The 17,486-nt window shown below is 39.3% G+C and overlaps 2 protein-coding genes across 7 annotated transcripts in view; one reads left to right on the top strand and one right to left on the bottom strand.

The window, feature by feature from the left end:
* The window catches only part of LOC124639532, a 34,138-nt gene that overhangs the window by 11,155 nt on the left and 5,497 nt on the right, over positions 1-17,486 (bottom strand). For 2 of the 6 annotated variants that reach the window (XM_047176960.1, XM_047176951.1), the window contains 16 exons: positions 16,988-17,119; positions 16,668-16,864; positions 14,997-15,138; positions 14,612-14,705; positions 14,153-14,332; positions 13,464-13,628; positions 13,130-13,295; positions 12,633-12,779; positions 11,938-12,153; positions 8,407-8,638; positions 8,001-8,141; positions 7,756-7,875; positions 6,338-6,527; positions 5,210-5,443; positions 4,075-4,263; positions 3,563-3,906 (listed from right to left, as the gene is read on the bottom strand). In XM_047176960.1, coding sequence (XP_047032916.1) covers positions 3,736-3,906; positions 4,075-4,263; positions 5,210-5,443; positions 6,338-6,527; positions 7,756-7,875; positions 8,001-8,141; positions 8,407-8,638; positions 11,938-12,153; positions 12,633-12,779; positions 13,130-13,295; positions 13,464-13,628; positions 14,153-14,332; positions 14,612-14,705; positions 14,997-15,138; positions 16,668-16,864; positions 16,988-17,118 — 2,715 coding nt within the window. In that variant the 5' untranslated portion in view covers position 17,119 and the 3' untranslated portion in view covers positions 3,563-3,735. The other 4 variants (XM_047176966.1, XM_047176992.1, XM_047176984.1 and 1 more) reach the window with 4 other exon arrangements.
* On the top strand, positions 5-2,709 carry LOC124639577 (COP9 signalosome complex subunit 6). The gene is made up of 6 exons (XM_047177013.1): positions 5-407; positions 488-619; positions 740-891; positions 1,094-1,259; positions 1,570-1,763; positions 2,059-2,709. Exons 1-6 carry the CDS (start codon positions 164-166, stop codon positions 2,197-2,199), a joined length of 1,029 nt encoding a protein of 342 aa, XP_047032969.1. The 5' UTR covers positions 5-163; the 3' UTR covers positions 2,200-2,709.

Genomic DNA, 17,486 nt, shown 5'->3' on the forward strand with positions numbered 1-17,486 from the left:
CGTTTTCGCTCACTCGTCTTGCTCGTCTTTGTTATACGTCAAAAACAGAAACTGTGCAGATTGTTTTCCATCGTTTATTTATTTGTTGGTTTGCACATTACCGACAGGGTGCAACTGAAGTTGCACATTGTAGGTTCTATCAAGTAGTCGTTTATATCCAATAATGTCGAGTGTTGATAGAATTGACTTTGAAATGGAGGTTGAGGTGGAGAGTGCCTCATCAGGGCCGGCTGTGGATGCTCCTAACCCCACATCACCAGCTCCGCCAGCACCAGGAGGTGCTAAGAGTGTGGTGGTCACCACTGCGACCTCCGGCTCCGTGACGGTATCTCTACATCCCCTTGTGATAATGAATGTATCTGAACATTGGACTAGGTTACGCGCACAAGAAGGCTCCCCACAGATAGGTATAAACAAAACAATGCATAACATTTTACAAAAAGGAATTTAGATGAAACATATTTAAAATTTATGATGTTTGTTTTAGTTATTGGTGCTTTGATTGGGAAACAAAAGGGTCGAAACATAGAAGTGATGAACTCATTTGAGTTAATGTTCAGTGTTATTGAAGGAGATATCATAATTGATAGAGACTATTACAATTTAAAGGAAGAACAGTGTGAGTATTCTAACTTTTTAAATGACAAACAAATTTTTTAAATGGTGTCTAGGAAGGAAATTAGGAAATAAAATCAAAAATATCTATTAATAATTACCCACATTTTTTGTATTTTCTCAGTTAAGCAAGTATTCTCTGACATGGACTTCCTGGGCTGGTACACCACGGGAGACACTCCAACTGACAAGGACATTGCCATTCACAGACAGATCTGTGATATCAATGAGTGCCCCGTCATGTTGATGCTAAACCCTGCTGGGAGGAATGGAGATGTGAGTCCACTAACTGTATTGTATTATGATTCTTTAATGATCTTTTGACTTAAATTGGGCATTTTTATTAAAAGCCCACCTCATGTTGATAAGATTTATTAAGCTTGTGTATGATAAAGAGTATCAAAACCCTATATTGGGCAGTCATTTTAATAAACACCTGTTATTTATTTGATAAATCTATGTGTTAATTTAATTCCAGCAACTTCCAGTGGTGTTGTATGAGTCTGTGATAGATGTAGTAAATGGTAGAGCCACAATGTTACTGGCACCTCTCACATACACACTAGCTGCTGAGGAGGCCGAAAGAATTGGAGTGGATCATGTAGCCAGGGTGTCATCTGGTGAAGCTGCACTTAACAGTTTAGGTAAGGAAGTTTAAGTTTTTATACTTGTTTCTAGCACTCAGTCTTTATCAGCAGAAAGCATTGACTTTTGCTGAAGTGCAGCTACATCTCGGTTTAAGTGGTTATAGCTAGGTGTAACTGGCCCCATGCGGCTATCTTTGTTGTTATTCTTTAATCTTTGGTTAGAAAGTATAGCCACTACACCTACGTGCAGCTATAGTTAAGTGGAACCTATTTTCGATTTAGCTTTGTTTTGAGATTCTTACATATCTTGTCTTTCCCAACTGATTTCTGCAGATCTGACATTGAAAATGAGTTATTTTATTTACAGTGGCAGAGCACCTAACAGCTCAGCGATCAGCTATCAAGATGTTAGTGTCTCGTGTGCGCGCGGTGCTGGCGACAGTGCGAGCGATCCGTGACGGCTCACTGCCGCCGCGGCCGGCGCTGCTGCGAGAGGCGCGGGCGCTCTCCAACAGGCTACCCCTACTCACCTCGCAACAGTTCCGCACACATTTCTATAACGTACGTGTATTTTGTTGACAAAATCAAGTAAATAACTATTTCATGTAATGACCAGACCACTAAAAGGAAGCCCTCAAAATGATTCCCAGTGCTTGCTGGGAAAGCAGCCCAGACTGTACTGTTACTACTTACTATTCATAATCACTAAGTGATAGTAACTATGTGATTATTTGGCAGACACAATCTATTTTATGTTACGGATATCTGGCAAATAAGCAGTTCTCTTATTGGTCCAGAGTTAAGATGTTAATCTATTTGAATTCAAATATAACTGTTTTTTTGTATTCCTTTTCAGCAATGCAATGACGTGGCGCTGATGACTTACCTGGGCACGATCACGAAGGGCTGCAACGCCATCAACCAGCTAGTAAACAGATTCAATGTACTATACGATAGACAGGGCATGGGACGCCGCATGCGAGGACTTTTCTTTTAGGGTGGACATTAATATTGCCTCTTTTGTACAGCAACTACGAAAGCATAGAGTGAGTGGAAAACTTGCATTTTTTTCTTTTTTTGTAACCAGTGGGAGTTTGTTTTTCCATGAATTCTATACTCGGTACTAATAAGGAACTTTATTATGTGGCAGTTGATTGTGATTCAGATCCTTGCTCTGAAAATATTACTTCCACACTAAAATGATTGTGTATATGTTGTGGGTGGAAACAGTTTCAAAATATTGAAAAACTTAAGTTGCTATAAAATTAAGATTCAAAATGTAAAGTCAATAAAACAAAGTTAGGGTCTATGCACAAGAATGCTTTCGGCAACGGATTTACAATATTTTAATGCTTATTGTATTACCAAATTATGAATTAAACATAAAACATACAAAAAATGCTTGGGAATCAATCATGTGAATAGACCTTAATTATTTGGTGATTATATTGACATAGTGACTGATTTTATTAATTTGTAGCTACTGAAAATAAATATGTCTCATAAATTCAAACCGTTTAATTGAACTAGCTCCAATTTGTTTCTAAATTCAAAAGTTACGTAAAATAATACACAAGTATGTGACGCATTATTTTTATTTTCGCATCCCGTTTGAAAATTCTATAGTTTCACTTCAAAATTAACAACTTTGGACACATTGAGATTCATGCTATGGAAGACTTTGTCAGATCAAGCCTTTACACTGTAAGACACCATACCATGGGTACCAGAACTTGTGATGTCAATTATATGACTAACAGGATAATAATATTGTCAAGCTACATAACATGTATGTGATGGTTTAATAAGAAATAACTCGTTATCCAATATTTACAAATATGGTAGCTAACTTCGTTAGGATGATTACGTATCGCGATAGTAAAAAACTGGAATTTGGTAAACTTTGGAAACCTTTTATAAACAGTACACAGTCTTAATATTAGCACTGCCCTATAAATTATGTAAATTTATTAAAATTTGTATTAATTAAAAATCACTTTTACGTTTTTTTAATCAAGTTTATTAACAATGACTTGATAAAACTTACATTAGATAAACTTTATAATTGTACTTTAATCGATAGTTGTATAAAAATACTTTTTTTTAGTTGTATTTTAAATCGAATCAAACGCTAATATTGCTTTCATGTAACTATTTCGTAAAAAATATCTAAAAGTCCACAAACATTATTTAAAATAAGACACAGTTGAACCACCTTACTATTGAGTATGATGACGGAATAACATAAATGCATTAATGAGTTATAGTGGAGTGACCGAACAAAGCTAACATTGTGTCACGGAGTAGTGCACAAAAGGAGTTCCATGTCCTACACACGCGGTATAGTTATATAGTCCAAAGTTCAACGGCGACATCGTTTGTCGACCGTCACGTGCCACCACTCACTCGTTTTGTTAACTAATCCGTGGTGTGACGCTGTTTAATACAATCGAAGTCTTTGGATAAAAAACTAGTGGCAAGCACCGTAGTCGGCCGGCTATCTCGTAGCCTTGCGTCGCTGTTTGAGTGTTAGCTATGTGTCGTCAGGTATCTTCTCGATGCCTATGAGTTCATCGAACAGCGAGTGGTTGTCTGGTATGACGTGCGGCTCGTGGAGCGTCTGTCGCGCGAATTTGAGCACGGCTCGGGCTAGTTGACCCACCGTCCACTTTCTGTCTACTAGTACTCGGACGAGCGTGTCCAACTGTGGATGAAAAAAAATTAAGGCGTGACAATAAAAAAATACCAAATTGAGTTTTCTTCTCTGGAAAAGCTTCAAGTTTTGAGGATTTTTAGTCTTTCTTTCACAAGGCAGTAAATTAGTTCTTTAGTTAATCTCTATCGTTTCAGTGATAGGCACATGTCTACATACCTTGAACAGTTTCTCGTTCCCGAACGTATAATAGATGAGTGCGGGCACTCCGGCCACGCTAGCAGCCAGCCATTGCAGCAGCAGTTTGAGCTGCGGGTGTCCTCGCAGACGCGTGCCGCAGCCCCAGTTGCCCGTGGCCACCGGCCGGCACGACCCGCCCGACACGATCTTGTGCGCCAACTGCGACAGCTGCGGACCGTGTAGCGATCAACTTCACTCTACATCCCCAAACTTTACTACTCACAGCCTAACCAGATTCTTACGATTGAATTGCAGCTCGTGTCAAATAAGTACCAGTAACTTATATCTCTGTTACTCTGTAATCTGTTACGCCACAATCGAATTATCGAAATTGAACTTCGCACAAAATATACAAGTCGGTACCTACCTACTTAGTAGGTGAGTAATGTCTTTTTTTTGTGTAAAGAATCTGATACGGCTAATAAAGGTATATTGAATTACACCAAAATAATACATGTCTAGAATATACGGATATCTAATAATAAATAATGGATAAAGTACTTAATACATTATACTTTCAAGCGATTAGCAATAGCTTCCGTAGTGCGTTTTCAGTGCTACCAAATCGTTATGCATGAATAGGTTTTAGCTTGCTGTATTTAATATGTCAATCGGAGGGACACTGAACACAACGGAAATATTAAATAGGTTTACATAAAATTTTATATTAGCGTTTACAGATGAGACGAATGTATACGAAGAGGAGGTGAAAATTTCTTTAACACAGTGCGTTTCGAGCTTACTCAACCGCGCCTCCTGCGTTCAAAGTTTTTCGACCAACAAACCTGAGCTGATCAAATTATGAGACACAAGATGCAGTTTGGCCGAAGTTTGATTTAGCCTCGATTATTACATGCAACACCACAGAAGTATATGTTTCGACAGAAAGCAAAGACGATTATAATCATGTTATGTTAGTAGATACTGACCGTCTTACCACAAAAACTTTTTAACGTCAGTTTAAGACTTGTCTAAAATAATGTCAAATTATGACGTTGACATATGGTTCATTTTGGAGCCACAGTTTTTTTAGACAAGTGTAAAACAGTGGTTAAAGTTTTTGTAGTAAGGCCATGAGTGTTTAGAGTTAGCGACAGCCGGGTGCACGCCTGACCTTCGGTTTCTTTAGTTTTACAGTGACCGGTTCGCATTCGACGGTCTCTTCGATAGTTTCTACGATCATGTTTATCATCCAGTTCAACTTTTTCTTCCTGAGACTTGGGTTGGGCGGTACGGAGCCCGTCTCAGTCGACTTGTCCGTACATTTGACGTCGTCGCAGTGTGTCGTGTCGATCGCTCGCGTGCCCTCTATTATCTCCTCCGGTATAGATTCTTTAACTTTACGTTTCTGTCAAAACATATAGCAGTTTAGGTCGATGGTTAGATAATTTTGATGTTAAAGCCTTGTTAATTGCAGCAATTAATTTCAATTAATTTGGAAATCCGAATGCCTTTTGGAAATCAGCCTTGCAGTTGTTATGCAACTCGCGGTTTTTTAATAAAGTAGGTACATTACGGTAAATCACTACAGAGTCGTCTACATTAGACATTGGTTAGCCCAACATTTTTTTAGCACGGGGTAATGTGGACTATTTTACTCAATCCTGTTAAAATCGGGTGAGCTTTTTGTTAGGTTGTTAAAATTTGAGAGTTAATCTGAGTAAGCGAAAATACTTTACTGTTTATCGCGTTTTCCATTTGTAGTCGTGGTTTGAGTCATATCAATGTTGGTAAATGTTTTATACGTATTAGGAAGTACTTATTACCTACGTCCATTAGTAAATTGAATCTGATCTCTTACCCACATTGGTCTTTATCTATCTTTATTTAAACTAACGCAAAACTTAGATAAGACATGAATACAAGAAGGAGTAACTTACACCCGTTTTCTGAAAGTAAAATATTCAATGTCATCTGCAAAATGGTCACACATTCCTAAGAAGAAATAAAAAATCTGCAAGATTAGTGGCAAAGGACCTTCAGAAAGTGGGTGGTTTCTGTAAATAATCATAAAATTTCATGCTGTCACGGAGAACACGGAAAGCAACTTCTTGATTTTTGCATGTAGGTACTACCTATCGATGAAACGCTTGATGTAATCAGCTGAGTCTGTAATACCTGGTTGATTGACCTTACGAAGCAAAATATTTTTTTGTAGTCGTTACCTATTGTAACAAAATTGCCTTTGGAATGTTTGAGTAGTGTTTTAACAAGTACAGAAGTAGTGCAAGTATGTACGTACGAGATGCGCGGCGAGGCGGTGCTTGTGCCTGGCGAGCTCGAGGGACAGGGACCGCGCGGCCAGGGCCAGCGGGCGCGGCGGCAGCGCCCGCGGCTCGCGCCCGTACAGCTCGGCCGCGTCCGCGCCGCCGCCCGCGCCGCCCACCGCCAGCGACTCCGACAGAGTGCGCTTCAGCAACGACCCCGCGAACCTGACGTGTTGAACATACTTCATACAGATCTTCGAAGGTAGGTGATGCGTTAGGTAGATGTGTTTTGTTGCATACCTATTGATTACTTATCGTGAAGTCAATGCCCAACTTTGGACAAGTAAGGATACTCGACAAGAACTACATATATGGTAGCCGAATAGACCATTCAAAACTTCATATCATATCGTATCATTTATTGCATTCCATAATGTACATTAGGTGGAAAATATAAAATAATAGAGGTAGTCACAATTATGGACCCTGATGGGCACAGCAAAATAGAAGAGAGGAAGGCGTTTAATGTAATACAGTAGAATGTAGTATATTATTTAAGTATTTATTTATATTATAATATTGCGTATATTTTTGTGTAGCATAACTTCATTTTATAGTTATTTTTCTTTATATGTAGGTACTTACTTCCTGTAAGTACCTACCTTTATACCTACATTCTTTGGCTTTGAAGTATCTAGTATAGTAGTATATTTGCTAGTCTTTTCAGATATCTATTATAGACTCGGGCTTCAAAGTAAAGTTGTAAGTAAAGTTGAAAAGTTCGAAGAATCCCAAAACAGCTGACTACCCTTGCTAGGTGCCAATCATAAAATCCTAAGAGAATGTAGTTCAAACACGGACGGCACAAACACAGCCAAACAATAGCCAGATATGTTCGTTGAAGATGGACGTTCGGTCATTGCGCCGCTTTATGTCAGAAGTAACATCACAATTTGCTTTGCTCACTAAAATCTCCATTCAACATACTTATCCATCGAAGAAGAAAATCTTGTCGCTAGTGCAAGTTGTTAAATTGGAAGTAGGATGTAATGTCGCGATAGAGTATCAGGCGAAATCATAAAGGTGGTCAATTCAAAACTACACACAGGTCTATTACCTGGATACATTTGGTTTATCAAAAACTTGATTTGACTGCAAAAGTGAAGTGTCTTCGCAACTAGGTCCTTCGCAGTCTAATATACCATTTTCATAAAGAGGCAAAGAGGAATCTCCGTGTCTGGAATAGCATTTCAATGAGACCTGGGACAGGCAGGCTGCCCTTAACTTTATACTTTTTATTAGATTTACGATTTTTGTAAAGTTATTCAGGATTGTTTTTTATAGATTCTGAATAGTGAAGGTTTAATAGGTTCAGACAAGTTTTTGTCACTCTATCGTCTTATTGTGTAATTTGTTTTATGTAGGTAGATAGACGGATCAAAAGATACATTACCTAATCACAGCCAAGTCTCGAGAGTCTAACTCTCGATTTTTGTGTTCGCCCGATTCTGAGTCGACGATGGGGTCGTTGAGCCACTGGTTGAATTGCTCGTACACTTCTTCTAACTCCGAACTAAAATAAGAAAACACTTGTAGGTATCAATATATGAACTTGACTTCAGAAATCTAGGATTTTAACTGAAAAGGTTATTTCTTGAAGAGAATTTGGTAAGAAGTCCTTAATATAAGAAAACTCACGTATATTCAGTGCTGAAGCTATACTTGGAACTGTTGCCAGTTTCCTTCCTGCCTATCGGTCGGTGTCTCGGCGAAGGGTCTCCGTTGCTTACAGTCTCTTTCTCTGTCAGCACGAATCCTACTGAACCGCCGCGTTTTACCCTGGAGGACAAGCAAAGTTAGTCATGTATCTGGGTTTCGGGATGGAACCCAAAGAAAATAGTTCTTAGTAGACCTAGAAACTCTAGAAAAAATAGCAGTTTGATGACAATTTGTGATTGAAACAATAAATTTTGAGAAGATTCAGGTACCTATTACGGAAGGTCTGTGTTAAGAATGAAGCAAAGATGTACCTAAAGATCGTTATATTTTTGGGGTAAGTGGGCAAAACCTTTTTTCACTTCTTCCAAGTGTGCCATATACACACCTGATATCATTGTCCTGCACCTCTGCCCCAGATATACTGATGCCCACAGCATAACTAGAGCTATCAGTAGACCAGTCTCCGGTGCTGGTGGTGGTAGAATGTTCGGCCTCTCTCCGCAACGCTTCCCGCAGCCGGTCAGCGAAGCTTAGTCGTCTTTCTTCAGTAGATAACTCCTTGAGGTACTGAAACGAGTTGGGACGAGCGCTCTCGCCTCGACCTTCGTCTTCGCTTCCTGAAAATATAAGGAGTTTATATTGAAATTCATTATGAAAAAAGAGGGGTGTTATGTTTTCTTATAGTCATATTAATGAAAAGAACAGTCAAAGAATTGGAATCTTGAGAAAATAATGTAGATTGTTCGTCTGAAAAAACTTGCTGTTCTCTCATAGAGGGTCGTTCGTCGTTTTGCCCCACAAACGATTGGCACCGCGGTGCCAATCGACGAAGTACAGTTTTTGAATGGGTCGATTGGCACCACAGTTTTGGTTTTTGTTTTATTCGGGGCGAATGGCCCAAGGTATCTTAAGCATAGGTCGATTCGCACCACGCAGTAAAACATTTGGTTAACTCTTTTCAAATATCGTCAATTCCAATTATTTATTTGTACAGTCGATACGAAAATTGACATCATCTACCAGGAGAGCAGAAGTGTAAATGTGAGTGAATTGTGTAAAACTCTAGGAATATTAACAGTTGGGAAAACTCGGCCTGAAAAGCATGGGCCAGATTACCATGAGAAGAAAGTAACGTAGGTAAATTGACCCACTGAAATGCTTTTCCTGAAATCTGGTAGTTGTGAAAATTTTCACAGCTCAAAATCGTCAGGAGGCCAAAAGACTTAGATCTTTTTCATAATTTTCATCAAAAATATTATAAGCAAAATACTTGGTCTAGAATAATGGACTCTTAATATAAACTTTGTTACTACTGTGTGAAAAATGTGTTTTTTTTTTTATATTTACGTTTTGCATCAAAATTGAGATTATTTTAACTTTCTTATATTGGGTACTAGGAGTTCAGCATTTTAGACAAATTCATCCTCATCCTCCGAACCTTTTTCCCAACTATGTTGGGGTCGGCTTCCAGTTTAACCGGATGTATCTGAGTACCAGTGCTTTATAAGGAGCGACTGCCCTATCTGACCCCCCCAACCCAGTTACCCGGGCAACCCTTTGGTTAGACTGGTGTCAGAGTTACTGGCTTCCGACAACCCGAACATTAGAGAAAGTAATTTATGCGAACTTCGAAAATATTCTAACTAATTAGCTGTTCCACCCGCTTCAAATATAGTGGTCGTTGATTACTGACGTGATACATGCACTGTATTTTAATAAATTCTTTTGCCTTGAATATATTATAGTTACACATACATACATACATACATACATAGTATACATGTCGACTAGCGAAAACTAGTCGACATGTGTATTCTGCCCATCCTAACCTACGGCGCTCAGACTTGGTCTTTAACCGAATCTCAGAAGTCCAGGCTAAAAGTATGCCAAAGAAGCATGGAGCGTAGCCTGCTCAGCATACGGCTTAGCGACCGGATACGCAACACCATGATCCGGTCCAAGACGGGCATAGTTGATGTGGGCAATAAGTCTGCAAAGTTGAAGTGGGATTGGGCGGGTCACATCTGTCGAATGCACCCGGACAAGTGGGCCAATATCACCACAAAGTGGATCCCGGAGGATGGAAGGCGACCGAGAGGGAGACCAAGGAAACGCTGGAGGGAAGACTTGGACAGCTTCCTCTCGGACTGGCCTCAAGCAGCGATGGATAGAGAAAAGTGGAAGGCTTTGGGGGAGGCCTTTGCCCAGCAGTGGGACAGCATAGGCTAATTAAAAAAAAAAAAAAAAAATTAGGTATAGTTAATAAGGACCACTACTTAGCGAGATCTGACAATAATTGATTTTGATATTGAGTTGTGTAGCAGTGAGCACGTCTTGCTCCCTTAAACGGCACTGCTTGTGGTAGCGTCGGCGGTCGGGTTGCCTCCCTTCCTCAAAAATGTGCGAGGGGGGCGATGGCTGATCCTCGCGTTAAGCTCGTGAACAGGTGCTGCTTGTGGTGCCTGGTCGTCTTACTGACAATATAAGTATTACTACTTATATTGTCAGTAAGACGACCAGGATATGTAAACTCATTTATATATATATATATTTTTACGTTCCTGGCTGAGTGGTCTAATTTACTATATTCGTTTCATCCATGTTGTACATTATAGCACATGTAGGTGGGCACTCCGTTATATTCTATTATAAATAATTGGAGGCTATTTTTCTTTTCATTAAATTCATTACGCTTGAGTTAGTTAAGGTATGTAGAGGCTGCATATTGTATAATGTAATACATATTGCACACAAATGTATATATAATCAATTGTTGAAAGGTTCTTCTAACCTACAGACGGACATGTGTTGCTGGGGAGTTTGTTGCTCCTCTTCTTCATCCCAGCAAAAACATAGTGTTTGTATGAAAATTATGAAAAAGATCTAAGTCTTTTTGCCTCCTGAGAATTTTGAGCTGTGAAAAATTTCACAACTACCAGATTTCATGAAATTAAGTCCTAATGGGTGCTTATGCTAACTTCGAAAATATTCTGAATAACTAGCTTAAGCCCTCTTAAGCTAGTTATTCAGAATATTTTTATCAAGTATTTTTTTATATTTACTTCAAGTATTTTATGCTGTCCTGGTACATCGTAAGATGAAACTCAGATACAAAAATGCATTTTTTTCGGTTTTGAAGTATGGATGAAACTTCAGTAGGTAATGATACTACACGGAAAATGTTATAATAAAAACTGCTTATCTCCTCTGACTACAATCACAATTTCAAAAAAAGAACTGTTTCATATTGTGGGGCGAATCGACCCATTCCAAATGTGTAGTTCGTCGATTGGCACCGCGGGGCGAATCGACCCATTCAAAAATTGTACTTCGTCGATTGGCACCGCGGTGCCAATCGCTTGTGGGGCGAAACGACGAACGACCCCTCATAGATGAAGGTCGTCGATCGTCGTTTGTTTTATTGAGGGCGATTGTCTTTTATTTTGTCAAGATTTCTTTCAAGCGGTATATTCAACTACTGTGTATTCAAATGTCGTGGTGGCCTAGTGGGCAAAGAACCAACCTCTCGAATATGAGGGCGCGGGTTCGATCCCAGGTCAGGCAAGTACCAATGCAATTTTTCTAAGTTTGTATGTACTTTCTAAGTATATCTTAGACACCAATGACTGTGTTTCGGATGGCACGTTAAACTGTAGGTCCCGGCTGTCATTGAACATCCTTGGCAGTCGTTACGGGTAGTCAGAAGCCAGTAAGTCTGACACCAGTCTAACCAAGGGGTATCGGGTTGCCCGGGTATCCGGGTTGAGGAGGTCAGATAGGCAGTCGCTTCTTGTAAAGCACTGGTACTCAGCTGAATCCGGTTAGACTGGAAACCGACCCCAACATAGTTTGGGAAAAAGGCTCGGAGGGTGTTATATTCAACTACACTACGTCCAACTAAACAGTGTCCACTTACCGTAATCAAAGCTATCATTGGCACTATGGTACTCATCATCGCTGGAGTTACAACTGGAGTACAAACTGTCTTCTTGCCCATCCTGTATGCCTCCCGTAGACCTGGTCACTGGCAAGCATTCGCCTGAGGAACCGAGCACTATGAACCGACCTCTGCGGTTGTTCAACATGCCCCCGTCGGGAGACAGCCAGCATTTCTTCTTTGTGAACTCTGCGCCTGGAACGAAGTAAAAGAAGGTTAGGTTTGTAGATAGGGGAACTTTGTGAGAGACGAAGTGATGGCATTCCTGCAAGAAATGTACTGCAGATAGGTTTATATATCTAAGTTTTGTGTGTTTTGGTTTGATTGTTTATTATGAAGGAGGTACATGACTTAGGTTCTCCAGCTCTCTATTTATTTTCTTTCTTTCTTCTTTTCTCTCTTGTTTAGCAGGTACCCCACCTGCTGGTGATAGGATAAGTTTTCATCCAAGGCTACCTATTGCAATTTTATCGTATTGCATTTCAAAAGACCATCGAGTGATTTTCTCCTAACAAAATGTGCTACCTAAAAGAAAAAAATATAAAAGGATAACTTGGGATCTGATACACAGGTATAAATGGAACTTATAGTACCTCTATAATGTACTTAACACACTATAAATGAGGAGAAAATAAAGATTTATTTATTAAAGTAGTTTTGAAGAAAGCACTTACTAGGATCGTTAAGGTTGAGCGTGGCCGCGCAGTAGTTCTGTGGTGAAGGACTGCGACTGTTGTAGCTGTTTAACGTGCTGCATGAGGAGGCCTGCTTTATGACTACCGTCGCTTCTACTTCAGGTGGCGTGTGGCTGAACGACTCTCCTAAAAGTTAGATAAACAATTGGATTTATCAATCTTCGCTTTTTTTAATAAAAGGTACATTGTTATTTCCTGTGTCAGTTTAAGAACACTCTAATGGGACACCAAAGAGACCTTATATAAAAAAAAAAACTATAGGTGGTTTTACTCAGGTCCACTTTAACTTTACAGGAAGCCCTAAGGACCCTATAAGGGCCCTAAAGAAGGTGAACAAAAAATGCTGACATGTCAATTCAATCGCGTGATCTTGGCAATATTAGTTTGGACCTATAGGTGTTGGAGCTTGGAGCCCAACGAATATGAATGTCCTACTCCTGCAAACTTAGGTTTTCGTAGTAGTATTTTCAACCAACCTATTGGTGAAAGCCTCCTCTCATGGCGGTTGCCATCTCTGCTTTTCATAGGCGTCTGTTGGAAGGCTAGTAGACACTTGTTGAGCTCTCGTAAAACGTTGTCTTCCTCCCATTGGCTTAAAGGCAGCTTGCTATAGTCTTCTGCGTCCATTAGGCATACAGTCACCTGTAAATAAGAAGTTAGCAAAGTAAATAAAGGTCTGTTTCTGGGACCAAAATTATCCATCGCCCTTTTAACCTTCGGCTTGGTGATGAATCAGCTACAGCAATTACGATAGAGCTTGAAACTCTCAGAAAGTTCAAGTTCCTTTTAAGCGGATACATTGTGTCTTACCGTCTTAGGTTCCTCCAGCAGTTCCACTTTGGTCTTCTGTCTCTTGTCGCAGATCCTGCTGAAGAGTCGCACGCCTTCCACCTTGAGCACCTCGTTATCTTCTAAAGCTTCTACCGATAGCATGGCCGGCAGTAACTCCGGCATCATGAACATTGATAGGGACTCCTGAAAAATTGATAGTAAACCACCTTAGTTCTGAAACTTGAAGAGAAAATGGTTATCTGAGACCAGTCAGTTAGCACAGAGTAATTTTTAAAGAACCGAATATATGAAGATACATCCAAAATCCATTTAAGTTGTGTTTTAAATAACAAAGAAACGATTAACTACAAAATTATGACTTCTGAAGAATTCACAGAATTTCATGATCGCCATGTAATTCCGTAGACACAATAGATTAAGAACAGCTGTGAAGCACAGTAACTATTATAGTAATCTGTGACATAACACTTATCTATACTAATATTATAAAGCTGAAGAGTTTGTTTGTTTGTTTGTTTGAACGCGGTAATCTCAGGAACTACGGGTCCGATTTGAAAAATTCTTTCAGTATTAGATAGCCCATTTATCGAGAAAGGCTATAGGCTACTTTTTGTCCGGGTTCGTGCCGAGGTCCCCACGGGATGCGAGTGAAACCGCTGGCACGAGCTAGTGTATTTATATAATGCAATGGAAAACTTATGATTTACCTGTGAATCTCCATCAATAAGCGTGTCCCCACCAACTCGACTGGAAGCGAAGCAGACTCTGATGGCCTCGTCGTTTTCACATCTCTCCGGACGACCCTCGTGCCTCACTTGTAGCTTGCATAGGGGCAGCGTGCATTCTAACCAGTCCTCTATTGTCAACCACTGTTTTGAGGTCATCACCTAAAAATTACGTTTAAGAATTATCTTCCTGAAAAGCAGCTTCTGAAGGACCCATTCGGGAGTTAATAATTAAGTAATTACTACGTTCCTCATTAAATTGTAGCACGTTAAAATGTCAACGACCAGTTCCTAAATTCTTTTCCCAGAATACGGTCTAGACGGTTTATGAATGGACATTATGTGGTAGTGCGCGGTGTGTAGAATGCGGAGTATTTGCGTGTTGTACAGTCATAAAGCCGTTTAGTGCTCGTTCTAGAATAACTGGGGGTAAAACTTTACCTGTCTGCTTAATTTAATGGATCCCTCGTTGCTACTCTTATCTAACCATTCGAAGTAGTGGAGCAAGCTTTTTAATTTGTTCCTCTGTGATTTTCTGGAACAAATAAGGATCAATAAATCAAAACTCCACTTGACTGTCATTGGAGCAATTCTGTGAATCGATTTGGTCTACTTTTCTTAATTGTGATGTCAGTGTCTATTTATAAAGAACAACTGAAGGGAGTTTAGTTTACATTGTAACATAATGATGGCTCATTCTGTGTACATTAGCGCTAATTAGGTAGATGTTTTGATGTTCTTCAAAAAAATATTTGCATTAAGAAAATGAGGAACTTGGGTAACTAACTAGCTAGTCTATTTAATTGATATTGAAAATAGTCCATACCTGTGTAAATTCTTAAAAAAATGTGTAAAGTTGAAGTCTTGAAGTGTAGGGTGTGTTTTGAGCGTCCTCTTGGGGTTCGTGGAGAAGAAGGCGTGCGCCACCAACGCTGACACAAAGTTGTACTCCAGTTCTGTTACGTCACCTAGCAACAGAAAAAATTGCTTATTCGAGATTTTTGAAGAAAACATAGATGATCAATATTTAGTGCCCTGACTGCTTGGCACTAGAAAATAGCAGAAATGGTCCGAGCTGAATTTAGTTTCCCATTCCTAACAATAATGCAGAAGTCACATTCCTTGCCAACCAATAAAAGTGAAACATTCTTTTCGCTTTCCAAAAGAAACCGGGCTGGATTGAAATTAACAGTTTTCGCTTAGTAACAAATTAAAATTTGTAGAAGGAGAGGCTTCTTGAATACTAAAATTACTGAAGAACCAATTTCGTTACATATTTTCTTCAAGGGTTAAAAGCGACAACCTTTTTCCGAACAAAAACCTTTATAAAGAAAACCCGATTATTAGGACTAAATCTTATTACTCAAAGACTTGGAACAAAAGCGAAAATATTTTTAAAGGCTAATCAAACCCACGCTAAGCCTGATATCCGATATCCCACTGCGGCATTACCTACTTAGAGATCGGGTGCCGTAATAGACTACAAAAGTGGATTCAAAGGGGAACATTTTATAAGTAGGTAGGCTATGTAGGGTATCTAATGCCTTGAGATAATTGTTTCATACCTAAAGATTCGTGGTAATATAAAAAAAGCATTATTAAACTTAATAGTTACCTAACTATAATTTGCAAATCTCCCTTCAAATTAAGTTATCTACTGATTTCCGACGTAATGCGTACATGTTTCCCGTGAGCACGATAATAATGCAGGGTATTACGCAACTGAGAAACCAGCCTAGATTTCGCTTGGCGTATAAACAATATTACCTAAGTGTAAGTCGTTACTTCAAGAATAAGGATTGCCTTCCATCCCTAAGGTGCCTTTGTAGGTATAATGTGCGCAATGTTTGTAAGTAGGTAACTAAACGATGATTTGGTTTTAATATACCTATTCGTTTTTTCAGGAGTTCCAAGGCAGACGAGTATGAGCATATCAGTGAGGAACCTTAAATCTTCTAAAGAGTGCGTAAATTGATTATGATATAAGGATTTGTGACATTTAAACAATATAATTACCTACCTACGCACATCTCCAGGCAATAAATCACGCTATAATCAGATGTCATCGGGACATGATCAGATATATATGAAATCTACTTATCTGCCAATATTTTGCCATGTTTACGCAAGTTATCGTTGCATTCCATGATCCATCATGTTTATGCAATTAGTGATATTTTGGAACGTTGACGTCAACCGCCGAGCCTTTTTGGTAGATAGGTCGTAGGTACTTTGGATGAATATTATAAGGCAAGGCAAATAAGGCATCTGTAAATTTTATCTAAGAACTCCCCAAAATCCCGCAGGAAGACAGTTCTTAGATAAAATTTATAACTAGAACTGCGGTTCGATTCCCATCTTTATCTTTCAAAAAATAAATCTGGTCAATACAGTTCTTAAATAACAGACCGGTAGCTGAAATTAAGACAGGTCATATTTCTAGAATATATATTCGCATTTGCATGTTTTAAAGCTAATTATTTATGTAGTTGCGTACTTTGTTGCTGTAAACTAAACATGAGTCCTTTGGGCGGCCGCCAGCGCTTGAGGTGCAGCGCCTTGTTCACCATGATCCTAATAGTGTTGTCGAGGAAGTGCCTCCGCTCGTCCTCCGTCATCTCTTCCTCTAGGAACACCTCCAGTCCCTTCATGAGCTCCGGGTCCTTGATGTCGTCGTCCGGATCTATACCTATGCTGTTGGGATAAAAAGTCGTATTATAATATTATCTATTCGTCAAATTACAAGTCAAGTACCTTTCAGAAATCCTAAAAATAAAACAAAATATATTTTTCCTCTTCAGACTTGAGGATACTCACTTGCACATGTCATGTATTTTCAACATGCTGGCTGTAAGTTTTGCCGGCGACGATGCCAGCAGCAGGTGCTTCAAATGACGCTGCACCGACGTCCACCAGGGAAGATCACAAGGTAACATTACAAGCGCCATGCTGCAAGATAAAAAAAAACATAAGTATATAATAATTCAATCTAAGTTCTCGGTATTTTAGTTTATATAAAATTCTACACGCTTCCATATTAAATTATTTTTAAAATTCGCGGTCTTTTTACACATTACGTAAATATGCGTTCATGCACGCACATCTACTTAAATTATTTGTAATGATGAGGTTTTGAACTAAACTGTTATTAAATTACCTTCTGATTACTGAAACTCGTTATTAATAAAATTAACACCTAAATGGTACCAGTTGGCAACAAAATCGATACGCGAAACATTGGATACATTTAGCTTCCACGCTAGCAAACGCTTTGAAATACGAACGCTCCCGTTACAGTTTGACGTAGACATGGGCA

Source organism: Helicoverpa zea, chromosome 2 (genome assembly GCF_022581195.2).
Source record: "Helicoverpa zea isolate HzStark_Cry1AcR chromosome 2, ilHelZeax1.1, whole genome shotgun sequence".
NCBI lineage: Eukaryota > Metazoa > Arthropoda > Insecta > Lepidoptera > Noctuidae > Helicoverpa > Helicoverpa zea.